General features: G+C 39.1%; 1 protein-coding gene across 4 annotated transcripts in view; it reads right to left on the bottom strand.

Annotated features, from left to right (window-relative positions):
- nav2a (neuron navigator 2a) overlaps positions 1-27386 on the bottom strand; it is a 110747-nt gene that overhangs the window by 43934 nt on the left and 39427 nt on the right. For 3 of the 4 annotated variants that reach the window (XM_077712477.1, XM_077712479.1, XM_077712480.1), the window contains exons 4-8: positions 9409-9526; positions 6228-6280; positions 1758-1830; positions 685-928; positions 429-485 (exon numbers count right to left, since the gene is read on the bottom strand). In XM_077712477.1, coding sequence (XP_077568603.1) covers positions 429-485; positions 685-928; positions 1758-1830; positions 6228-6280; positions 9409-9526 — 545 coding nt within the window. The remainder of the gene's footprint in view (positions 1-428; positions 486-684; positions 929-1757; positions 1831-6227; positions 6281-9408; positions 9527-27386) is intronic. The other variant, XM_077712478.1, reaches the window with a different exon arrangement.

Here is a 27386-nt window from a genome sequence, read left to right as displayed (position 1 = left end):
ACCCACTGTGGAAGCACATTCCAGACACACAGTCTCTGTTAATTATTAAAGCTGCATTATATGAAGGGAGGTCTTACTTACGACCCCCCACCCGGAGCACACACACCCAAAAGCACGATTATTCAAGGGTTATCTAAAGGTCTTCCACAGTCCATTTAGCAGGCTCGCCAAATGAAGCGTGCTGTTTAACAGGAATGAGGAGTCCCAAGCCCCAAAGTTACACAACCAGCCTAGCACTCATACATTTTAGATGGTGCTTGCGGTAGACAGAACCTGGCCTTAATCAGAGACCCGGAAATAAATAAATGCTTGCCCTTATTTAGGGGGAAATGATCATGCTACTTTTTCTAAGAGTTATAATGAACAGGAGATGCGGGAGAGGAAAGAGAGGATGAACAAAGTCACAGAAGAATGCAGTAGAATCTAACCTAGAGGTCTTTTTCTGACCAAGGGAAAACTTGAGCAGTTTACTCTGAGAGCCAATCCTAGAGGAAGAGACATATGCGAAAGAGGAAGAAAGGTCAGGTCCACATTCATATATGAAAAGATGTGAGAGCAGAAAGAGAGATATGTGATGGATGAGATCAAGTCATGGTGTTGATGAAGACTATTTCATTACTATGCGTACAACTTTAGACTTTGAGGAGAACTTTGGATTGATCTGACATAAGCTTAAAGCCTCACCTGGACTGCATCTCGGCCTGTGCTGCTTTCTGGCTTGAGGGGGCAGGAGTCCCATGCGTAGACTGGCTAAGATGAGCTGGGGCACTGCTCTGCTGGCTCAGTGGAGGGGGGGAGCTCCGAGGCTGCGTTGTCGGGGGGAGGACAGGCTGGGGGTTGTGTCGCTGGGACTGCTGCTGCTGCTGTTTAAAACGGGACAAGCTGAAGAAGAGGCCGAGGATGGCTTTTAGATTGCCATTGCGAATCTCTGAGGGTTAAAGGACAGAGAATTTGCCAGATTAGAATACTTAAAGAATAAAAAGGCAGTGCCATGATGTTGCTTTCGATAAAAGAAAGAATTCAGTAATCAGTAAAACTACTCAAAATGTTCAATAAATTGGGGGTTAAGAGTGAGCACACTTGCTGGGATTTGGAATTTAAATGTGTTCACATGTTACCTCCATCCATCCATACATATTTTTAAGGGGGATCTGGCAGCCCCTCTTGTTCCAAAAACATCTATGCTTATACTGTCATACATTAATTCATGGAGTCTAACCCAGCTAACTATAAGCAGGAGGCAGAGTACATCCAGTCGGAACTGGTCGCCAGCCAGTCTTAGGGCACACAGACAAACAGATGCTCCCAGTCACATTCACATCTATGAAGAATTTAGAGAGTTCGTTTACCCAACCATGCATGTTTTTGGGATGTGGTTGCTGGAGTACCCAAAGAAAACATGCAAACCCCACATTTTTCTGGAACCCGGATTGAACCTTCATCTTAAACTAAATAAGAAAAAGAAGAACCTAACCGCCGCAACCTAACATGACCCAAAGGTGTGAATAAAAGTGTCTAGAGCTTGTTTATCTTTATGTGCTTGACTTTGGCTGGCAATCAGTCCAGACTCCGCTCAGCTAATGTTTGCTGGGAGAGCGCCAGCTCATCTGTGACCTTTATGAGTACAGATGCAATATAATAGATTGATAACTGGAGGGATGACTTCATTTCCAAACTGCTTGATTTATTACATGCAATTCAAAAGTTTTCTCGTTTGATTTACTGGAAACAGAAGCACATGTCCATGAGCACCTTACCCTCAGCAGACAATCCCTGAGTGTTGACTCCTTTGGCTGCCAGGAAACTTAGGCAGACGTCAATGTTTTCAATCTGCATAGACAAACACACACAGCAGCTATAAAAAAGCGACATATGTTGATTTTAATGTGCATATTTTCACTTACTATTTTCTAGCTGTTCATGTATCAAATCACTTATACTGTTGTATGAATATATATATGCGGGTGCCATGCATCCGCAAAGCACCCCCCCCCACACACACTTAACATTTGATGCAATAACTAACTATACAATAACACAGTCAACCATAAAATGAACACATGATCTGAGCATGACCAAAGTTTTCCAACTGTAGTTTTCACAAAGCAAACACAAAGTGCACTCGAAGAAAAGCACTGGTGGAGTCCCTGAAAGTTATTATAGTATGTAAATGTGGAAAAGTATCAGGACAGATGTCAAACTGAACATTTAAAAATGTTGTGTGACATTAACATAGGGTAAAAGGGCACACAATCATGATAAACATTAAAACATATTTAGGACATGGATATGTGTCACATAATGTAGGAATAATCTGCACCTATTCGATATTATAAATCCATAGCTCAAGAAAAGATAAGATTTATGAAGCAAGTGTTTTTTGGCAAGGGGGTTTAGGTGAGCAGTTTGTCATCTCCGTTCCAACACAAATTGCCAGTTGCTGTTAATATGAATTCTTAAGAATAAATAAAATAAATACAAATAAATACAATAAATTCATATGAATGAATTATTAAATATGAATTTCTTATGAAGTAATTTTCTGCATTTGGTTGGGTCCACAAATAAATAAATATTAATGGCATAGTGTATATTTTAAGTAAGAAATGTACCCTCAGTTTTTAAATGTTGCCTTATTTTGATACTACCTTATGAGGACTTTACTGTTTAGTTCATGAGCACCTGACGGATAATGGTGAGTGAATATTTTGGCTTCTTAGAGAGTTGAGACAATAACGTAAGACGTATTTTCAGTATGTGACCTCTTACTGCAGAGCAGCTGTTTGAGTGGCTGACATATGACGTCAGTCGAAGAGGGGCAAGTTGGAGCAAGAGAAACATTTTAAAAATGGCCATTTATAATGTTGCTGAATAACTCTAACAAGCTACACTACAGACACTCACCACAGCAGTCCAACAATGACACCCCAACATAAGATAACTGTGTGTTGAACCTGTGCCACACTTCTGGATAATAATAACTCAGCAGCTAGAAATATTGAATTGCCTCACAGGTGGCTGAGGTAATAATAGCAAAGATATGGCCCTGAATTTTCCTAACACATTCCATTTAACGTTTTGGCATCTCTACAGGCACCAAAAAATAATTGGTTTGCCATGTTTCTAATACATGATCAAACACTTAGCCCTTATACCCTCTGCAGCATAGCATCAGGCTGGCAGGTAAGTATACCAAAGACGAAACATTAACTTGCCAATGTGTAAATGCATGTGAAGAAATAAAAGTCTGGTGCTGAATGTTAAAAGTATCATCCGAATAGATATTTATTTTATTATTATTCATAATGAATATGTTTAAAGATGAATGAATTGCAAGAATTATAAGTAGCATTAGACATAACCAACTATCTCTAACAGAGAATTGTATTTTGTTAGCACTACTAATAGTAAAGCTGGGTTCATTTTAAACATTACCTTCCACTCAAAAATGATGACAAACAGGGTGCAGATTTTTAAAATGACAATAAACAGAAGTTAAAGTCTTTTCCTATAGACTCAGAAACGCCTTCCCTGACGCAAATTGGAACACATTTATATTCATTTAACATGCCTTGAAGGGTGTTTTTTTCTGCTCCTGTTTTTTATCAAGTCAGGCAAATGAACACATAGTGCTTGTTCTTCCTATGCGGTTCAGGCTCAGTCCAACACCCCTTAACGCTGTTACAGAACATTTTCCGTTAATTCATTCTGATAACATGTCCAATTAAAGTAATTGCATGTATGTCTTAATCATGTATTAAATAGGGGATTCTTTTCTGAGAGCCAATGGAATTTTTAAATCCTCATAGCGAAATGCAAGCAAGACTTGCTCCAACTTTAAGAAAACATACATGCTAAGGTCTTTACATGCCAAGAATATATGGGCCATCTGGCAGTTGGTTGAGTATTTGTGAGCTTCGTTGGCCATGTTAATAATTTGGTTAAAAATGAATTCATTTGTACCAGTTTGATGTTTTTTATTAAAGTACTCTGATTTTGGGGAAATCTTTTCACATTGCCTTTTATTTGTTAAGATCTAATAAAAGTAAAGGAATGTGGCTACTCTTATCTAGATTTTTAGGACAACACTACATACTGTTACACAACTTTAGCCTGGGGCTTAAGAAATACAGATCGACTGTGGGTGTTAAAGAAGCAGCAAGTTGGTGGAACTCTGTTCAATGAGGAGTCGACAGCTGAAAAAACAACCACTCCAACTCAGATAGCCAGCATGATAATGATTAAAAAAGAATGAGAACAGATCGAAGTCATTTATTCAATTCACTGGACGTAATTCCATGTCTATTCATTAAGAGAAAGAGATTAAACTAAGTATTGGTAATTGGCAGTGGCTTTTCGAGCTTTTGAGCACTCAAGTCCCAAAGCAATGACATCAAGTACAGCATTCGTTGCTTTCTAATCCACACCAATTACTTTTGCCAACAAAACCCTTAAATTGAGTGTGTGTGTGCGCGAGCGTGTGCAACTAACTGTTCAAACAGTTGTGAATGTATGCATTTGTGTAAATGTGCGTGTGAACGGATATGCCTTTGTGGGGGGCATTTTTCTCATGGTTTTGCTAGTTGTGTTTTTAGAGCACACAAAGCAGACATTTGCATAATGGATTTTGCATGTCCTGAACCTTTTTCCCAATATTAGAAAGCCCAAATAAAATGAAGAACTAATGGTTTACATCTAAGAATAAAAATGTATATTTAGAGCACATTCCTAGACTGACATAAATAGATATTTGGCACTAGAATTTCATTCAAACTTTTTGAAAAATGCTTTTTAGACAGCAGTTAATTGCTAGTACATACATGGAGGATGAGAAAGAGCTGGGCAGTTTCTTAATAACTCATTGGAGTTGTATTTGTGCTATAGTTAAGCCAAAAAAGTAATGGTGCTATTATTATTTAGATTCTGATAAAAGGCAACCTACTAAAGCCTAGGCCACCCAGCGCAATTTTCCAAAGTTTTTATGCACAAGTTCAGATGTGATGTTGGTCTAAGTTATGAATTCCCACAATAATAGTGTGGCAGTAGTGAGGACAAAGATGGGCCCCAATAATCTATAAACTGTTGTAACACTACATATTAAGACACAGCATTACAGATAAAACAAAATGAGAACTTTTGGGTTTTCAAAAATATGTTATATGTCAGTAAATTGTGACCGGTGCACCCCTAATAGCAATCAGTATTTTTATCTTAATGAGGATTCAGATTGATTCTATTGTGATTTTTTATAATGATTACGCTACCTTTTAATTCAAATCTGCACATTTAAATATAGAAAAACGTATTATTCCAAAATGAGAGGGATTTAATGTATAGTACCACTATTAATAATGATGACAATGAATTCACAAAACATTGTCAAAGGTGCCACTGTGCAGTCCAAAAAGGAAATAATTGTAATACTACTGAGTGACCTCTGTCATGATATAAAAGACTTCAACTTCCAGAGGGCTCATGACCTCATGATGTTAATTGTAATGACAGAAAAGACTGTAATTTAACAGGGACATACCTAAATAGAAGAAACTGACATTTTAAGCTAAAATAGTCTTGGGATTACTATAGATAGTGTCATGTACGTGCATGTGTGTGCACATTTAAATGACAAAGAGAGCATTAGGGATCAGCTGTGCTTTTTGCCCCCTTCTCAGATGTTAACTATAGAGGTGTGTGTGTGTGTGTGTTTGTGTACGTGTGTGGTTGTGCTTGTCCCTCTCTGGTGCTTTTGACAAGCTTCAGTAGTCTGGCTGGTGGCCAAGAATAGCCCCCTCAGCTGGCACACTGGGCCAATTTATGACCCATCTCTTGCTGTTGAGGGCAGTCCTGCCTCAGGCCTCCTGTATCATTTCCTCATTGGGGACCCATAACAGCAAAAATGTTGAAATCCGACTAGGACCATCCTAAAGGTCATTGTGCACCAACCATAAAATGTTGACAACTAGCCTTCCTGATTGTATTTGATATATTAGATATGATAGGAATGTGCTCAACCAATATAATAACATTCCAAAATTCAAACTATAAGCCAAAGGCAACTTCTTGCCAGCAACTTACAAGACCATAAAGGATAACATTTACCAACCAATAAAAAATGCTGCCAAAACATGCTATACACATATCTTCAAAGTTGTGTGTATTTTCAAGAAAATGTTCACACTCAACCAAGTAAATTTTCAGAGCTTAAAAAACCCTTAAGCATCACTTACCATCTGAGTGCGGCTTTTGGGGCAGCCAATGATGTCATCGATCTTCTCATTAGCTAAGGACAGACAGAAAGAGAGAGGAGGTAGGGAATGAAAAGTATTAGGAAAGAATGAAAAGTGTGTTCAGTGTTTAATATCCTATTTTTCATTCTCCGTAAAGATGTCCATGTGCCCCATCTACACTTTCTGGATGAGTGAGGAGAGCAGAGGTGGTCCAGCTGATCACTCAGTCTCCTTGCCTCCCTGCCTGTTGGGACTTGAAATTCTATCTGGTCCTAGCATATGTCAAGGAGCTACCGAGGACCCGACTGAGATGGGAGTGCTGCACTACTGCTTTCTCGGCGGGGGCTCGTGATGTCAGGGATTCCTTCTGTCCCTTAAAGGCCCAACCCACAACAGCTGAGACAAGGCCATCAGTTCAGTGTTGACAACTGTGCCAACAGGACAGCATGCGCAAGGGGTTCAGCTCAGAAATCATGTGCAAACCACCCACCCTGAGGAGATATATTAATGGTCTTTGATACAGCCTCATTTTTAACAACAAAGGCTGCAAATGGCTACTGAATCCCCATTACCAGAGTCATTATACTTAAAAACACATCATACCGTAGTATTCCAATGATTTCATTATAGTAAATATAACAAAAATAATAGCTTCAATTATTTAGATTGTTTGTTTTCATGGGGATACATTGCCAGCATACTTGTTAAGACGATGATCTAATACGGTATCATTATTTGTATTTATATTGCATGTTAATGTGAGGACTAGGTGAAATCCCAAATGAGAAATTAAATTTACTGTGATGCCATTTAATTCATCATAGCATAAATCCAACCACAAATATATCACACTTAATTATATTGTTAGCACTTTTACAGTGGTGATTCAAGAACTTTAAAATAGTGCTGCTGCTCAACAAAAATTAAGCAATGAAAGTTGCTTTGATCGTGTTCATTTATTCATTCATTTTCTGAACCGATTATCCTCACAAGGGTCGCGGGAGTGTCGTAGCCTATCCCAGCAAACTATTACGGGTCCCAGGCGTGGGACACCCTGAACCGGTGTCCAGCCAATCACAGGGCAAAAGGAGACAGACAACCCTTCACACTCACACATATACCTAGGGGCAATTAAGAGTGTTCAACCAGCCTAATCTACATTTTTGGGGGATGTGGAAGGTTTCCAGTATACCCAGAAAAAACCCACCCAAGCCCGGGGAGAATGCAAACTCCACACAACAAATCCACAACCCAACTGTGAGGCTGTGCCGAGCCGCTTACTTTAACCATGTTGACATTTTGATGTGTTATGAAGCTCCACATTAAGTCCTCATGATCCTAGCTATCATGTTTGTACAGTTTGCTCTTTGTTCTAGTTGAACCAATTAATTGACTACTTTTAATACATGTTTTTTGGGCATGAGTAGACTAGACTAGTATACAGACAACTATCCTTTTTCCTTTCTATACTATTTTACAGTAAGACACAAAACTATTTAATGATGTTTTGTGATATAATATTGTATTATCAGATAACATATTCTTCCTCTTTTGTGAGGACTGATCATATCTTTTGTGTTTAGACTTAAGTGTAAAATATTGGTGCAAACATTAGGTCAGGCTATGTTGGTATTGTGAGCACACAAAACGCAGAAGCCATTGCTTCAAAATGTAAAAACAAAAAAAAAGTTTTAGGACACATCGGGGTTCCTGACAGCCAATTTTAACCACGTTATTAAAAGCACATTCCATATCAGGCAACTTTTCTAAACAAACGGTGAGCACTGCCATCTCATTTTAAAGTGTAATGTTACCTGATTGAACTGATTTTACTGACCCTAGCTAAAATTAGTCAAATTCTTAAAAATAGGATAAATGCCGCACAAACAATTATCGCAAACTAACACAAGGCTGAAGAACAAGGGAGTGAATGATGGGAATTTATTTGTCTGAATGTTTTCCCTTGGCATAACAGTCACCCCCCATCTAATCAACAAAAGCTCATGAGAACTGATGAAGTCTGAAGTGGAGGTTTAAACCTTTGGTATGACTGTTCTAAAAATGAAAAAACAGCTCCAGTTTCTTCGGCATTGTGTGGGGTAAAGTTACTGCAACGGACAAGAAAGACACACAAAAAAGGGTGTTGCAACAGGTGAAAAGTTGTTTTTAGTTTGTTGTATAGAGAGAATCACATTCGAACAAGTACACACAAAATATAGCGGTGCTAAATGTCTTCTTTTGAATTTAACTACTAATTAGGGTTCAACCAATTTGCTAAATACTCATATATAAATAGGTTTTACCGTGGGGGCAAGAGGTCTAAATTTCAATGGCACTTGTTTTTCTTAATTGAATTATTAGATAAATATTGTTAGGATTTGAAATTCAAAGATTAAGACTTGAGACCTGTCAGTTTTGAACTGGAACAGGAGGGGAACAACTTGAGACCTGTCAGTCTTGAACTGGAACAGGAGGGGAACGACTTGAGACTTATTTGTGAATTACAGAACAATGAGTCCCACTTTTACTGTACACATTACTCTGCACAAATTCCTGGTGCTATTTAACCCTGAGGAAACCATAAGTTACGGAAATAGCAAATACATCAGCCGGCCTTAGACTTAACTATTAGAGTCAATGGGGTTGGAGAAATAGGCATCGCAACATACACGAACGACCCCATCAAAAACCTTAGTCATGCAAACAGCTCAGTCCAAGCAAGTAACATGACACAGACAGCATAACGTTCTTTTCTTATGAAGAGTCACATGCTGACTCGAGCAAAATAATAGCAGCGTTTCTTTTCAGTGACAAACATAATAAATCATTTTGAATATCAAATCAGTGTAATAGCTGTAATATGCTGAGTTATAGTCAGCTGATGCTGGCCTACTTCTGCCAGATTGCTGGCGGCAGACAAGATGACTGTCAGAAGATGAATAAACTAACAGGACTAATGCTGACATCATCAGAGTGGAGGCCCAAAGAAAAATGCAACTATTCATTTTCAGGCGTGCCAGCACCCAACAAAACAGAGATAAAATCATCACAGCACTAATTTCCAAATAGTTGATAACTTTTCAGTTTGTGAAAGGGAGGATTTTCACTTTTATAATATTAAACACAGCATTAAACCGATTAGTGTGTGTTACAAATTCAAAAAAAATGTGCCTCTCCTTACCTACGACCTGTATGATCTCAGCAAGGAGTACTCCATCTGCAACATCCGTCTGAAGGTCCTTGATCAGACGCTTGTGTCCAGACTTGGCAAGGTAATGGTTGGCCCAGTCTGTGTAGATCTGCAGCAGGACAAATAAGTGACAAAACTGCTTAATCGCTCAGTTATGAGCCAACAAAAGCAAACAAAAAGAACCAGTCTTGAGAGGATATGCCCCTGTCACATCCTGCTTCTCTTTTAAACAGCATCACCACTTGAAAACTACATTAGGCATAAATGGTGGAAACTGTTTTATGACGCTAATAAAATAACAACACAGTTGAACTGAGCAGAGAGTAGCCTTCTCTCTTTGTTTGGAGCCCGATCCGGCATATATCTTCGTGGTATTCAAATTGGGGCCATTGTGCTTAGCCAGAGCATTCATCTTGGGAGCACACGGCGGCGCCTTTCAATGGGCCATGCTGACATCACTCTCTGGGGACAAAAAGAGACCCTTCATTGCCTAGAGGGAGGAGGGGAGGGAGCGGAGCAAGCATGTGAATAATCTGAATAGCGTCCTTCGTAATTAGTTGGCGAACTCACTTTTTCTTGTTATTACTGTATATTTATTTTCTATCAGTATGTTTAGTTGTACCCCAACATTCAAAAAGAAAATAAAGAGACAAAGCTTCAGGAAGAGAATTAAGAACCAAACTTTCAATTAATTAGCTTAACAGAAAGCCCCCATGTGAATGAGCTAATATTGCGTCTTAATTTTTGGCATCACAGTATTGTATGTTGCAACTTCATCCATACAAATAAAGTGTTAAAACCCTATCTAAGTTTCTCTCACTTTCACTATGTGCAGTGCAATCACCATAAATTATACTGCATATTGTATGACCCATTTTTAAACATTTTGCTCCTATTTTATAACAAGTCAAGTGACAGGCAATCAGTCATGTTTAAAGGAGCAAAATGTAAGATTTCCACTTCAATGAATATTAAATGGCCCTAATAAGGATCAGTTCTTTGTCGTTGACCAGGTTGCCACAAGTCTCGAGGGCGTAGAGAGTCACCTTTCCAATATTAGCCTAGAGCCTAGGCTATGTAAACTAAGGTTGCTTGCACGTTTACAGTCAGAATCACTTTCTTATTCAAATGACTCAGAAGCAATTGTGAAATTCAGAAACAAAACAAAGATATGAAAAGAGAGACGCTTCGAACAATGGAGAAAACAGATAACAAAGTGGCACAAATTATCGAAAAAAGATGCCCTTATGAATTTTTCTACATTACTTTCCTGTATAGTAAATTGAAATTTGGGATATGACTGAAGTTGGCAAGCCAGCTGATGTTGTAGTGGTTCACTCGGGTGACTCTAGGGCGGGTAAGCGTGGGCTCGATCACTGCTCGGTGACGGTCTGAGAGTAATTGGTTGTTTGTTCTCGATGTTTGCCTTACGACTGACTGGCAACCAGTCTAGGGTGTAGACCCCCTTTATCCGAAGGTCAGCTGGGATAGGCTCTACCATATGGAAAAGATTTTCCATTAAAAAGTGCTTATATGACAACCCAAAACACGGTAATGTTGTGCACTTCAATCCAGGTTGAAATAGCATTCTTGGCCACCAGTCTTACACATTGCTCCTTTAAGTCACCAGATATCTAACTTTTTTGTGATGAGGGCAAAAATATATTTTGGGTAGATAGTGTTTAAGTGTGCTGCAGTTTGAGGTGAACCAATGCAGGTTGTACCCCACGCCTACAGCCTATAATTAGCTGGGATAGTCTCCAGCACCCTCGTGGCTAGGATAGGAGGCACGATGAATGAATGAGTGTTTATGTGTGGAATTGTGCAGTAATGACTAAGAAGCCTAAAATTCAGATCAGAACCCCTGAAGTGCATGGGTAAAATTCTTGCTTCTAGTTACATATATACTTAAATAAGAACCAGTTTTCAGGTTTACAGGATTTGCACGGTGAACCCTTCCGATGACTATGCCCTCAGTGAACCGCAGTATAACCTACAATCTTGTGATTTTCTTCTTCCATTTCTAATTCAAGTCTATTGAACTGAATGAGTGTGGAGCAATTGAAGGATCATGTGGCCACACAACACCCACAGTGATGCATGGCACGATTTTGGCCCTTATTTCACTTGTTTAAACTGTAAACAAAGCCGGGCTTTTCCGTTGTGCTACTCAGTAGATGAATCACTGCTGCGCTGATGGTGTGCTACAGGTGTGCACTTCAAAGCAACTCAAATGTATTCACACAGACTCACCTTACTTTGTTGCAGTACAAGACCGCACATTAGCCACACACCCCATCAGAATGACGTTTCTATCGGACGGCTTGTTAGAAAAAGACTTAGTGCCATGTAGGGTAAGATAAATCCTTCACTGCAGGATTAGGCCCAGTGCTTTCAATTCACACACAGCTTTTCATTGGCCAATAGAAAGCCCAATGTTCAGCAGCCATTCTATATGTGTGTGTGTGTGTGTGTGTGTGTGTGTGTGTGTGTGTGTGTGTGTGTGTGTGTGTGTGTGTGTGTTTTCATGTTGCCTTCCTTTGAAGTAGGTTCAGGCCAGTAAATAGAAGAGTTGGCTTGTAATTAAAAATGAGGTGAAATGGGTAGCTGCCAGTCACTGAGTAAGGAAACACAGGAGAGTAGCTCAGCCCATGGGGGATAAAATGAATGGTCTGGTCAATTAGTTTCAGAAGAAGAACGGCAAGTCACAACATTCAGCTTTTAAAACTCTGTCAATTATTGCTTTCGTTGCAAAACGGGTGGTTTTAAATGGAGATGGATGCCTCATGTAGTGGATAACATAAAACATAGCAGAGGCATTAGGTCACTTTTTACATTAATGGCTGAACCAACAAAAATATTGAATGTTATCACCTCTAGTGAATATTAAGTTAAAGAATATTAGTGAAGAATGCAATTTAGCCATGTCTCATATTAGCCAACATGAGACTATGGATTTATCTGAGATTGGTTGTATTAAATGTCATCACAATTAAAATATATGCCAAAGTAGCATTGTGATGACAAAAATAATGATCACACATTCACCATTATAGCTCCATGCATCATCATACGTTATTTTGACGCAGGAACCAGGTCTCCTAGAGGACGGGGCACAGTGTCAGTGCGCCCCTGAAGCCCACAGCTAAAATACCTATACAATAGGCTGATTTTGTTTTTAAACAAAGCAGGAGACAAATTACCAAACTAACTGATTTTTTTTACAACTAGTGATAAGCACTGGTGCATCATTCATTGAGACGCGGATGATACGATACACAAATATACAAGTCAGTCTAACATCCTGGCGCTAACCCTGTTTGCAGAGTCACCAGGTGTGATGTGAGATACAGAGACTGATGACTCATGTACTGCGGGGTAGCTTGGGATGAGTAAGTAAGGAAGGCCTTGAGTTGAAGGAGAGATGTGGGCAGGAAAGTACAGTGCCAAACTATAACAGCTCTGAGTAGAATTTGTAGCAACTTAAGTGTAAGGACCTTTGATCTACTTGAAAAACATGCTTGGTCTTGTGGCTAATAATCATATTAATTTCAAGGTCTAGTGGGAGTTTTGCATTGACACATTTTATGTTATCTTCTAACATAAAAGGGAAGCACACTTAAACACAGTTAAAAACAGCCTATTGCTCACGAGAACCTTTTCCAGTAACTGCTCATTCACGCAAACCAATTTTTTCTACCTTGTCTGAGAAAAAGCTAAAAAATCAATCACTAAAGACAAGCATGGATAGGACATTTTTGAGCATAAATCAATTTCCAATTAGGATTCTGTTGCCTGCCTCTAAATATCTACGATGCGGAGACAGCTGGAGAAAACATTATTTGGAACCTTTTGCAGCATGCACTCTTTTCAAAAGTGGCTCCCTTACCACTTTGTAGTTGTGGCAGGAGAAGCGACTGTTGGTCCTGGTCGGTACCCTGAGGTAACTGCACTCTGCCATGTGTCACCTCGTTGAAGACAGGTCGAGGCAAAAACCACTGCAGCTCCAAGACACATGAGTACTTCCTCATGAAAGCGCAGAGTATATTTAGCACATTCCCTCAATCGGACTCGCTTTGAACACTGCTATGTGTTTCGTCATGTCTCCTCAACACACTGGTTCATAGTTAACGTCATTGGGTTAATTGTTCTACTAATTTCAGCGTCACACAAAGGCTAAGGGTCTCAATAGTTAGGAAGGTATACAGTATGTACACTACATGGACTGAAGCAATTGATTTGGGTTTTGTTACCAGACAGATTTCCAAACTCAATGGAAGAAAAACAATAAAATCAAGTCAATTTGGGCGTTAATGAAACGCCAGAAAATAATTATTCTAAAATAGAATGAAGGAATCTAGTTGTGGCTAGCTGCTGTGACTATATTGCCACCAATATATGGTATACTCTGTCTCTGGACCAATTTCAGGTGGCATTGGAGCTTGCTAAGCAAAATGCAGTAGAGGATCCATGGCTGAAAGGATCCAAGAAAAACCTGGTGGTCAATTGTTAAACCTTAAAGTCACATGTTAAATACAAACACTACGCACCTGTGTAAGCCACACAGTTATGTGAAAGTTGTAGAAGCGACACTTGGGATTAAGCTCAGACTCACTAGAACACTGAATTGCTGTCAAATCAACAGATGCGGTTCACACTGAGCTGCTAACATCAAACGCTATTAAAGTTTACAACCTACCATTTGGGACAGAGCGTACAAGTGGAACTAATCAAACTATCTGCTTTGAACAATCTAACACTGACACCATTAGAAAAAGACCACACGAATAATAGCGCTTGTGGCGTTAATAGTTTAGATGTTCACTTTAAATTAGAATTTTGTACTGTATTCTAACTTGAAGAGTGTTTGACTCTGGTTCCCTGTAGCCACATTGTGAAGCAGTCAGAATCTCCTTTCTCTGTACGCTATCATCTCCTTTACCACTAAGCGGCCTAAACTGCAGTTTATTTTCTTTCTCCGGCAGGAAACGGCATGGTTTTCTCTGTGTGGGGCTTATGTTTTCTGTAGTAGACACACATCCTTGTGAAGTGGCTTCAGACCGCAAAGGGCTCGAGCTGTCATGTCGATGCTTGCTCTTAGTTTGGCACATAAAAGCTTTGTGGCTTTGTGAAGCATGGAGACCATAGTGGGCACACAGGGGAGAGACCTAACTACTTGGCAGTGCAATTTGGAATATGGGAAACATCTATCAGAAAGAGACGAGGTTAAAAATAACTGCTGAAGTAAGGAAAAACGCATCTTTCAAAATAGATCCACTTGCACCAAATATGATAGTTTCCGTTTCTCCATTTAGGGCTTCCAAAGTTTATGAATCAATTCAACATCTTTTTTTCTTGGATGGTGGGTGTTCTTTAAAGAAAGAGCAGTGGCATTTTGAGTTTTTATGAGACTGTTTTTGTAAAAGTTGCAAAGATTACAGTTATTATCTGTCGTGTGCTTTATTGCATCCCTTTGACTTCCACACAACAATTGCTTGAAAAGCTTCTAATACAAATTTAAAATGTGTTTTGTCTGAACTGAGCTTCTGAATTCATCCCGGCAGAACGCATAGGACACATTAAAAAAGACTACAAGTTAAAGATCCCTGCAGTTGGAAAATCATAAGTGCTTCTTAAAATAATCTTAATGTTTGTCCTCAAAACAAGCTATCCGGCACAAATAACGCTCATAAGATACACAAATGCAGCTCTATCTGATTGGGTCATAGGGGCATGTGAGCACCTTGAAAGTCAAATCTTCAATAGGTCAGTAGTAGAGCGGAAAGGATTAGAGACATTGATTGCACTTCATAATAAAAAAGAAGGTAATTTTCATTTCAGGAACTGTGTCCACAGGTTCAAGTGTGCAGTGTTGTAATTTCTTATTCATTCTTTGAAAACACAAACACACACACACACACTCACACACACATTGGCCCAATGGCCCATCAACTACAACCCCCCTGTTAGCTATGCTGTGTGGAGGTTAGTGGTGTGTAATTAAAGCGGCCCCTCTTATCAACACATCTTTAGACTCTGTTAATAACCTGCTCGCTTCCATCTCCTTTTCCTCTCTGGCCAGACGCAAGATCCCGATAAGACCCAAGGCTGAGGAACACACAGTGGGAAAGCAGGCAAGAAAAGAAATGTACTACAACTAAGTTCAATTGGATATAGTACTTAGTACAGTATACACTATTAAACTTCCAACTGTATCAGACACACAGAGGCGCTATTACAAATCTTTGCCTCCACATCTATTTTCACCACATGACTGCTGAACACCTGCCTTGCCCAGTTTTTATCACTGTGTCCCAGATCCTGCTCAATATTTAACATCAGCATTGCAAGTAGCACCGAGAAGTAGAGAAAAAAAACATTTGATCTGTAAAACTGCTTAGGAAAGAAAAATGCACAAAAATTAAAATATATTCCTCTTCGGACACTTCTTTCTATCTTAGGACAACTCAGACCAATGAACAGCATGCAAGAACCACCGATTTTAAGGTTTTTCAGGGTGTTGAAAACAGCAATTTTACTGATGAATAAACATCGACTTTAATTCTAAAGAAAACTACTTAATACCAAGCTCAAAAAATGAAATTTGGGAATGACAGGATAAAAAGTACAGACGACAAAAATGTTATGGCTACAAGTTTGCAATAACGGAATATTATTTTAAATCACATACCATTAAAACTAAATGTTATGATACCAAATACAGAGTTCAGCTTACCAGTTTCATTGCAAGGTTCTGTGGATCCAGGCGGCACAGCATCAAACTCATGTTGCTTACAGCAACTTCTTTTACAGACTTACACCTGCCTCACTGGGAGGAGGGCAGCAAGAGAGCCAATCAGGCTCAAGTACCAACCATCATAGAGTGCTTCCAGTGCTTCATATCTCTTTAAAAGCTCCACAGAACTCAATGAGGAAGAGATCCTACGAATCAATGGTGGATGGAGGAATCCAGGAGAGACTTGCAGGTCTGACTAGGAACCAATCGTAACAGAATGCAACTTTCGGAAAATAACTTAAGTGCTGCTCACTAGTGTCCCAGCAGGTCGCTCTAAAGCAGAGGTTGGGAGTGGCTAACACCTAAAAGGTCTCTCCGCCCACTGGTGCACAGTGGAGGGAAAAATAAATACAGAAGGCAAAAGGCAAGAAGAGCGACCTGGCCTCAGCTACCACTCAGACAGGGAGCCAAAGCAAATTCACCAAAGGAGGAAGGAGGAGTGGATCCTTCATTCTGCACCATGCCCCCGCCTCTGAGGACACCCACCGCAACACATTGTACTCATGGTTTTCAATGGACAATTGGTCATATGGGAGGAGAAAGAGAGAAAGAAGGATGGACCTCTTAACCCCCTTCTACCCCTCCCCCGGTGGACAACCCCTCCCAGGGCCAAAAAGTGGTAGAAAGGATATAAAAGGGTGATTGGAGCATCCTCGATAACAGCAAAGAAACTGTACAGCTAGGATCAAAGAGGCAAAAACCTCAAAAACCTCAACAGTGTTTGTTTTCCAAGTTTCTATTTATTTTTCCATGGGCAGTTCCTTTTCGGTAGATTAAAAAAAGTGCTGGGATTTATTTTCTCTTACCAAAGTCGCAGCGTCCCTTCTCTCTGATCAACCATCACTCACGACACACTGCAGCTGTGCATGTGGGTATTTATGTGCATGTGAAAAGAGTGTTCTTAAGTATTTTACTCTATGTGTGAGTGTTTGTGTGTAAAACAGCCCGGGATGCCTTGTGTTTGAGTGTATTCCAGCCCCCAGTGCGCAAACACGCACATACACACCCTGCATGCCGCCAACCACAAATGACAAGCTGAATTTCAAATTTTGGGAAAAGCCCAAGATTCACTAGAAGTTCCCACACTAGCGGGACGCTTGATCACTTCCAGCAGGCTGAACTGAAGAGCTTATAGGCATCAGGAAGTAAAAAAAATAATAGTGTAGCCATGAATAGACATTCATCTGCCAAGTAGGGACGTTGCGTATAACAAAAATAGGAAAGCGGTGATGCCTTAGAGAAATGGTCACGTACCAAATATTCAAAGCACTCACATTTACTCCTATTAATTTTAAACATTAAATCCAGAAAGGTTGGCATTTACAATTTGGTGGACTGTCCGGCCTGTTATGATTGACAACCAGTTAGATCTACTAGAAATGAGAACATGATTATTTCGTGTTTTGAGGAACAAAATTTCAACCATCTAGGAATTACAGACAACACATATTGAACTTGTTTACTTATAAATAAATAACAAGTTTCAGGATCAACAAAGTCTTCATCACTAAAGGCACTAAGACTCTTCCAAATGTCAAAAGTACATGGCAATCTCATGAAAGGTATTTAATGTTCCGAGGAGCAAAGCCACGAGTAGGCTTTGAGATGTCAGCATGATTGTCAAAATAATATACTGTGGAAAAAAACAAATAAACGAAATTACAAGACAGAAAAATAAAAGGGCAGACAATACACCAAGTGTTCTTTCTGTCCTTTGCAATGTTTTACTAATGTCTAATTTAAAACAAATGCAGTCTATTTACACACACAAACAGATACTAGTCCATTATTGCCTCTAGACCCGGCATTGATTTAATGGCTCCGGTAGCAGTAAATATGATGCCATCTAAGTATTGTGTTTAACTGATTTAGCACTGACATGAAGAAACTCATTAAATGGAGTCACCGTGAATAGGGGAGAAAAGGTCCTTTTCACAATCATTGATAAATCGGTGTGGAAGGGCCTTTGTTTTGTAGGATCTCCAACTCGGCTAGCCCAGGGATTGGTGGGTGTGTTAATAAGGGGGTTGGGGTGTCCCTACTACTGGGCTGTGTTGAGTGCAGATGGGGGAGTGGGGGACATATGGAAGTGCCGAGGGCAAAGAGCAAAACACAAAAGCAGGAGGACATGTTCACAGTCAAAGTAGACACTAACTGTGTCTTTTATTGACTTCCTCTCTCGTAGATCAGAATTATTTTCATATAACAGTGACAATACAACTCCATCATCACACGAAATAAATTAGAATAAATCTAGTGTGTATATGTGTATACGTGTGTGTCTCTACTAAGTAAATACATGCCTGACCACAACATCTTGTATACCTGACAGGCTACTTCAAATACTCAACCATTACACGGAAGGATAATACGAGACAGTAAAAAATTATTAGACGTTTACCTTTGAGGTATACAGTGGTATAAAATATTCATTATGCATAATAATGAGTGCTAATTGCATTTGAAATGTTTCCCAAACTTAATTAACAGAATACGAAATATGAATCAAGTACATATTTTTAGTTTCTTCTCCTTTATCTCAAATCAAATCTCACTCTTGCTGCTGTGTAAAATAACTAGAGACCAAAGAGTGCTTCCTTATGAAAACTTGCATCCATCCATTTCTTTACAGTTTTATGGTCCAGGAAACCTACAGTATACCCACAATTGGTCACCAGCCAACTTCGGCCATGTAAACTTACTGAGCAGAAAAGTAAATAAGTGAGTGTGTAGACACTTTGCAAATGAATATACACATTCAGATAGCACTTTTGCACGGATGTGATGGGTGTTAGAAGAAGCATTGTATTACCCATTTACTGTTATTGGTCACATTCATCAAAGAATGATAATGACCCTCTTCTCCTCTAAATTCTGAAATCACTGACAATGAACACATCATATTGTCTTATGTGGACATCTGTGGTCCATGTATGGCAGAAAACCCTGGGGCAATTTATGTACATTAGTCTCATTTTTTAAAGTTGCAGGATGAAATGAGTTCAATTCCTACGGGAGGTCATCCACTTATACAACCAGTGTATTATTTTTGTCATAAGCTTATCTTGGTTTCTTTTCCAGGTCTAATGTACAAAAGCAATGCTTTTCACAAAATGGTATTTTTTTGCATATGTAGGTTACCACACATGCTCTCAGATGCTTTGTTGAATCAAATTTAGGGATAACAGCGACATTACTGGTTTTCTGCCGGGTCCATATGCAGAGGTCATATTGCTTTACAAGCAGTCTCTTGGCCTGAGGTGACCTTGGCCACGGGCCTCTTGGGAGGATGACTTCAGCCAATGTGATATCCAACCCTCCTTTCCATGGCTCCTTTTTTCACACCGCCTTTCACGTCCATACTGAGATGGATCTGATTGCGTTAGTTTGAGCGCCTCTGTAGTTCATTTCCCAAGGGGCGCCTCTCACAATGACCCTCCTGTCTGCACCATTGGGCTGCCTGCGCCACAACGTAGTATATCGAAAGCAGAGTACAGGAGAAATTGAAGGCGGGAAGGCACCTTGGAGGGGAGATCAATGAGAGGATGCTTCACTCAGGAGAAGCAGATGCCCAACCTTAATTAATATGGTTATAGTCAGCAATGACTTCACACAGGAAGGCGAGGGGACAACTACACAGGAAGTGGAATCTGATCGAGATGCATTAGGCACAGATGAGGTCATGAGTGCTGTCCAAATGTAATTGGATTTCTGCAACTCTTTCAAATAAAGTGTACACACTGTACATTTATTGTCTCATAAAGGAAAAAACCTCATATGTACTTTTTTTATAACTAAGTAAAAAGACACAAATGTAGTAAATGACCACATGGACACTGACATTTGTAACTTTAAAGCATTTGAACCACTAACCCAAATTTGCTTTCATTTTGTTCACAGTCATCGAATCAACTTTATATCACAGTGTTATTTAATTCACATTAGTAACCCTTAACCAAGGCAGATCTATAGCCTTCTGAGATGAATCATGTGACTGAGCACAATAATCGTATCAGCCAATCACCCATCTCTAATAAAGGATGTTTAATTAATGGACCTCTGTGTCACTGCCATGTCAAGATATTGCAAATAGCAGAAATGTAATATCTCAGCTCCTGCATTAAGTCTTTTGTCCTGTCAGTTCTGCTTAATTTATACAGTGATTGCCTTTTCAAATATCATACAATGACCCCTTTCAGCTTTCCAATATATTTTTGTTAATGTTAATGTGTGTTATCAATTCTAGTTCCAGATGGAGCTTGTGCGCGCCATAAAGCACATATTTACAGAGGGAATAGCTTTTATCGGAAAGATACTTATCAAGAAACAAAGGCCTTATCAAACGGTCACATGGACAAGTCATTCAATTAATTGAGTGTGTATTTGTGTGCGTGTGCAGATTTATTTATGTTGCTGTTCTTGCAGGAGATTTGACAGAGCTGCATGCTTTTCCAGGTATGTGAAAATATACAAATAGCTAGCTGTATGTTGCTCATGAATGAAAGTGTGATTGAAAGTATATACACATATGTAGCTATATGGATAATTTACCTAAAACATGATGTTACCCAATTAAATGCCGATTGTCACTTACCTGTATAAAGCACTATGAAAGAACCAAAATTACATCAGCAAGAAAGCATAAAAAGACACCTGTGAACAACTATGTTATATATGTTTAGTTTTAAGGCTTATACTACAAACTCTAGAGGGCAGCAGTGCTTCAGTGTGTTCATGTTTGCAGAAGGCGTATTCTCTGGCTTGTAAATACTGATTTGAGTGGATATCCTTGCATGCTCTGTTGGCATCAATGATTCGATGTTCCGCTACAGGTGTAAGCAACATGTTGATGTGTTTGGAGCCAAGTCGGCCATCCAGCTGGATGCACGAGCCTCTTTAACCACTTCACTAATGCCTCAGATAAGTGCAGGCACCTTACATTGGGATCTTTCCAAGGAAGAACTTTCCCTTTGCCTTTAAAATAGTGATATGCATTAACAACATAGACACCATGGTATAATATACTGATCAAACAACCAAGACAATATGGCTGATAGTCAAACTGATTAACTTTGTGTTATTTGCAAATATTATATAACTCCCGATGTGATGAATGCAGTATGTTGAAAAAACTGGCATGGGATAGAAAAGAGAAATGGAAAGTTAGGAGAAGAAATGATTTTAAAAAAAAAAGCAGCTAAACACATTAACTGCAAAAATCAGTTTCATGATTGGAAATTAAAGGGACTTCAATGGAGTAATATTTGTGCCCTTAAAATGAATTGTTGAACTAGAAATCTGAAGGACTTAAGTTGAAAAGTTTCAATATAAAACTGTATCTTTGTAATGGTATTTTAAATAGTGTTGTTCAGTTTAAGGCTGGGTTCGAATCCTCCCCCTCAAAACTGTGACGCTGAGGCATTAACCACTATTACACTAAGATTAAAATTATTCTGGCATTCTCTGAAATTATAACTCTCTTCGCATTCAGATCTCATAATTCTAACTAAATTCACAAAATTCAATTACAGGCCTTATAAGTGACACACATGCGGGTACTTGAAAGCAATTGGTAACAAGCATTATACAAAGATTTGGCCAGTTAATATATTGTGATGGTCGGGTTTATTTCAAGCATAAATTATCCACTCTAAGTGGCAGAATATAGTTAAAGAAAAACAGCATGTAAGCATTAAGCGATCCACACTGCTTTGCAAACCTGGACATTTTCGGACAAGTTTTACTAACTGAGGAAATGTTTCAAAAGAAAGCCCACTTGTGACTGTATTGATTCAGGTTCACTGCATTAACGTCTATAGTGGGTGTTAAAAGTGTTTTTCGCATCCTCTGCAATAGAATGACGCACATTCCTTGTGGCTGCAGCTAAAAATGCTCAACTCACGTAACTGATTGCCGAATTATGTCCTCCTATCATGCCCTCGCTGCACCACCATAAAGTAAAAAGCATAATTTCTGTCCTACTGTGCTAGGTTGACTACCATATACTAAACCATTTTTTTAAAACAATGAAGAAAAACAGTCTACTATTTATTTTCTAGAAGAAAGACTGACTGAACATACCAATTTAATCATACTTAGTAATAGGCAATGTGGATGCAGGGTGGTAGATTCAATGTCAAAGGTCAACCCAGCCAAGGGAGAGAACTGGTGCTTTATCAGCACTGAGGGGATGGTGAGAGGCAGTAAGTCATTGAGAAATAGGTCAGCGAGAAAACGTGATTAGCAGTACAAGAAGCAACAGCATCACTGGAAACAACTCTGCCCGGTTGTCATCACATGTTGGTCTCCTAAACAAAGTACAGCGCTGCTTACTGTACAGACAGGTTGCCAAGCATGCGCTTGCCGGCTCCACAACACACGCACACTTCTCTTGCTGTCCTCAATGCCTTACAAGGCTGCTGAGCTTTCCCTTGCCCTTGCAGCAGTTTGTTTGGAGTTGCTAAGTGCAACCATCATATAATAAACACAGTCGAGTGCCCATACTGCCACCCTGAGCAGCAGAGACACACATTGACAGTTATAATCCCTTTGAATTTCTTGTTTTTCATTGGTAAACAGTTCTATTTGTCTGTTAGAAATTTTGTAGACTCAAAAACATGGGTGTTCAGTTGTGAAATGACACTATTGCTAAAATGTGGGGAGCAAACAGCAGCTCCCTCAAAATATAAATTAAAAACATTAAACCTAAAAAAAAATCTTTCAATTAAATTTAAAAATCACTTTGATGCCCATGCCCAGATTCTATTCTGAGTTTAGTTGAACGCTTCAATCATCATTGAAGAGTTGTTGCATTATTTATGTATTCAACCCGAGCTATCCAAATAGGTGGGCTGGGTACGATATGGTATAGACTCCTGGATACACACAGTATTATCTCTTTTGATGGACATGTGTGAAATAATTTGCGATGGCTGTATCCTGACCTGAGCATTTCTCCTGATCTCTAACACAGTTGCTGGACCTCGTCGACGTCCCGAGCCCAACTGCTGGTTCAGAGATGGAATTTGAGTCTTGAGCGGCACAGCAAGCTGGGTGAGACTTGATTGCCTGCAGGGGACTTGAGGAATGGGCAACGCGCTGTGTACCGGTTTGGGGAGTCCTGACTTCATGCTTGAGGCTACAAGAATGGTTGGCATTTTATCCCTGGGTCCACTGGTGATAGTGACTCCACACTCCCCTACTTGTTGGCAGGAATGGCACCCCACCACAAGATGGGAAAGGTAGCATCTACAATTTAGATTAGATTGAGAAACTTCTGTTAGTTCACCTTAATGGTGAAGCGTGCACCCAGATGGTGGCTTTTTCTGTCTGATCTCAGTAAGGGAGTATGATAACCTACCCAAAAGCAGTAACCACAAAGTCCACTTGTTGTCTGAAACCAAGTAGATTGCTTCAGTCATAAGATGATAACAATCGCAGTTTGGACGCTGACGAGTATGCCCATTTAAAACTGAAAAATGTAGAGTCCACAAAGTAAAATCAAAAGAATCCAACTTTAAGCTCAGAAGAATCCAACGTCGACAGCTAAATACAATGTGCATTCCCCTCCAGTAATAGGCATCATCAATAGAGCTGGAGATCCGCCGAGAGGCAGAGCAGTCAGTGCATGTGTTTAATGACGGCGGAAAAGAGCTGACAGGCTGTGCGCCGCAGAGACGAGTCAACGGAGGAGAGGCAGTGTACGCTCACTTGAGCGACTCCTAAGCCTATGACAACGCAGGCTACAGATGACTGCCTTTCTCTCTTCCTACCAGCCTGGCCCCTTCAGAGCAGGTGTGGCTAACATGTACAAGGACTGGGATACTATGTGAGGAAAGCACATGCACAAAATTACGATATATAAATTACAGGCCTTACAGTTCTGGGTTGAGGGTTTGGTCCCAGGTCGGTCCTCAATGTGTGGAGTTTGCATGTTCTCCTTGGGCTTATGTGCGTTTTCTCCATTTACTCTGATGTCCTCCCACATCCCTAAAAATGCAGAGTAGGCTGGTTGAATACTGTATGTATGCTTGCCTGTCTCTTTGTGCCCTACGATTGGCTGGCCACCGATTCAGGGCATCCCCTGCCTGGTGCCCGTAGTCGGCTGGGATAGGCTCCAAGACCACCCTCCATTACGTGTGAGGATATGCAGTATGGAAAATGAATGAATGAATAGCTGGGGAGCCTTGCAATTAATCGCATAGTGACTGTAGGAAGAATTCATTTTTAAATTGCAAACAAGTATTCAGAACACTTTAAATGTACTAATATTTGTTTGAAAGAAATAGCTGCTTTAAAAACTACTATAAAAACTGAGACGTGTAGAAAGAAACAAAGACATTGGTTTTATGTACACCCATAAACATTTTAAATGCAACCTTCAGTTGCCAAAAGAGGCCCAATCACACTAAAGTATTTCAATGATATTACAAAACAAAGGTCCTTTTGAGTTCAGTAAAAATACGTGTTTAGTTTTCAGTCAAATTGAACGTGGCACACATTCGCACACACACAACCACACACACACCACACACACAACCACACACACACACACACACACACACACACGGATAGAGGCATATTAAACGTTAGCATTTACATAATTACGGATTTTTGTTTAACAGGATTAGGATTAACATACTAAATGTATCAACTCAAAGATTTTACATCTTAAAATAAGAGATGGTGTGCATTCACATTTTGTGAATCTAATTTATCGATTAATTTTTTTAAATTGCTAATTGGGCCTAACAACCATCATGCCAGCGTGGCCACCTGCTCACTCCCCAAAAAAAGGCTAAATTACATATTTTGAACACCAAAATAACCGTAATAATCAGAACAGTTTAGTAACATCAATGTAAAAAGTTTGAGCGTTGGACATTGTGTGAATGCTAGACATTGCACGTCAGAGGAAAAATATCAACTGAGTTATAACTTATTTTTATCAACAATAACATGACCCCATGATAAACTGATGCCTGTTTCAGAGAGATAGAAAGACACACCCGTATCCTGTGATCAAAACAAAGGGTCTGACATAATTGCAAAGCAAAGCAAGTTAGCCTACCACCAGCCTCCCATGTCATTTGCAAAATGGAAAATGGGAGAACATGCACAACCCATGACAGAAGGGGAAACTTCCATTGTTTTCTCATGATCCACAGTAATGGTAAACAGCCGTGTTTGAATTGCAATGCAGTAGTCCAAGAGTAGGATAACAAAATAAGAAAATTTAATTATTTAAAGGTATCACATGCCGGTTCAGTAAAGACTATTAATATAGACAGTTAAATGCACGTGGCTCCCGAGAGTAGGAAGTAGGACACCTGGTGATGACTGCCCTGCTTAAAGTCTATTATGTATTCCTAGTTAGAATAATAAGAGAGGTTGATATGTGCCTGTGGTACATATTTGTAACTATTGAGATATAGTTAACAAAGATTATATTGAGAATCAAATAATATTAAAGAATAAAAGGAAAAGGTTAAATTATCCTTATTATGAGTCATTGTGCGCCTCTTCCCTGTTTTAGCATATAATCCTTTCAGTGCTTTTAATAGGAGGGACAATATAAAGGTTGGCTGTTATGATTTAATTAAAAAGTATAAAATGTAATATGAGGTAAATACAACTGCACTTAAAATAATTACATTGAAGAACCTGTGGAAAATTGTACTCCAGCTTGAAAAAAATAATATAATCATAGTATTCTTCTTTTAGACTACAATATCCTCCTGTTATCTATCTAACCAAACTGAAATGCTGTGTTGACAAATGTTAAACTTAATTAATACAGTACATATCTGACTAAATGTTAATGAAATTAACCCCAAAACTTACTCGCATACACACAACCAGAGCTCTATTTATGCATTTTCATTAGGAGATGAGAGTGAGAGCAACAACCTGATATTTCTGGCATGACAGAAATGCATCTTTAACTTGACCTACACATCCACCAATAATTATTCACAGTAATGTGAAATGTCAATTTTACAAGGCTGAACAACGAGTCTATGAAGCCCAGTAAAGCTTGCACATGGCTTTGGTGCAAGTGAGGTCAGTTCAAATGACCTTTTCAAAGCATCTCATGGTTCACTCAATCAAATTGCCAACGTGATCCAAGAGTGGCCTGTCTTCACTTGAGAAACATCAAACAATAACAAAATGGCAAGAAAAGATAAAATAAAAACTGTGACCTGGCAAAAGCTAATGGAGAAAGAAGTGAGTGTTCATTGACCGGTGAGCGCGTTCCCACAAATAATTCTACACACTGCTTCACTTCTGAAATGTGTTCTATGATTTTAGAAAAAATACATTAAGATAAAGTATTAAAAAAACTTTTTCCAAAATAAATGTGACATCTACAAACCAAATACAAATATAGACAATATTTATTTATTGATTAATTAATTGTCTTTCTGTTGTTATTTATGCAATATGTGGTGAAAGCTTTAAATCTCATTATACCTGTATACTGACAATAAAAGCATTCCATTCAGTTCAATTCAAATATTATTGCTGTTGTTTTGAAATTATTAGATTGATCTCATATTGTATACACCACAAAAGCTTCCAGTTTAACAAGGGTTTGTAGAATTCTCTCACTGATGTTGAACTTTAAAGAAGATGGGTTGAAAAGAACCCCCATCATCTAAACCAGCAAGTGTGTTGTCACATAAAATAAACGTTTTCAAATGTGCATTAAGCTTACTTTCCAGAAAGTTTTTTCTTCAGGTCAAAATTCGCAAAGGAAACAGCAGCACTCCAGTTTCCCTCCCACATCCATAAAACATGCAATGTCCTGAGGTTAAAGTGTGAGTCCGAATGGTTGTGTGTTCATTTGTAACCTGTTTTGGTTGGCAACCAATTTGTCTGGGATAAGATCCAACACCCCCATGACCCTTGTGAGGATAAGTGGAATGGAAAAGAATGAATAATTATAGTCTAATTAAATTCACAAAGATTATATAAAGTCATATACTATCATATACTATCCATCTCATATATTATTAAATTTGATGAAACTTGTTAAGAGTTATATGAGACGCCATGGGATGTTTGAGTTTATAAAAACCTCACTGAAAATTCAAACGATCAACAGGAATTTTGGACAGAGGCAAGTTTTTACCTCAAAGTCACTGAGGGAGTCACTGGTCAGGTTTATAGC

The sequence above is a fragment of the Stigmatopora nigra genome, chromosome 3 (assembly GCF_051989575.1).
Source record: "Stigmatopora nigra isolate UIUO_SnigA chromosome 3, RoL_Snig_1.1, whole genome shotgun sequence".
Lineage (NCBI taxonomy): Eukaryota > Metazoa > Chordata > Actinopteri > Syngnathiformes > Syngnathidae > Stigmatopora > Stigmatopora nigra.
Note: the sequence above shows the minus strand (reverse complement) of the source record. Positions and strands in the feature narration are given on the sequence as shown.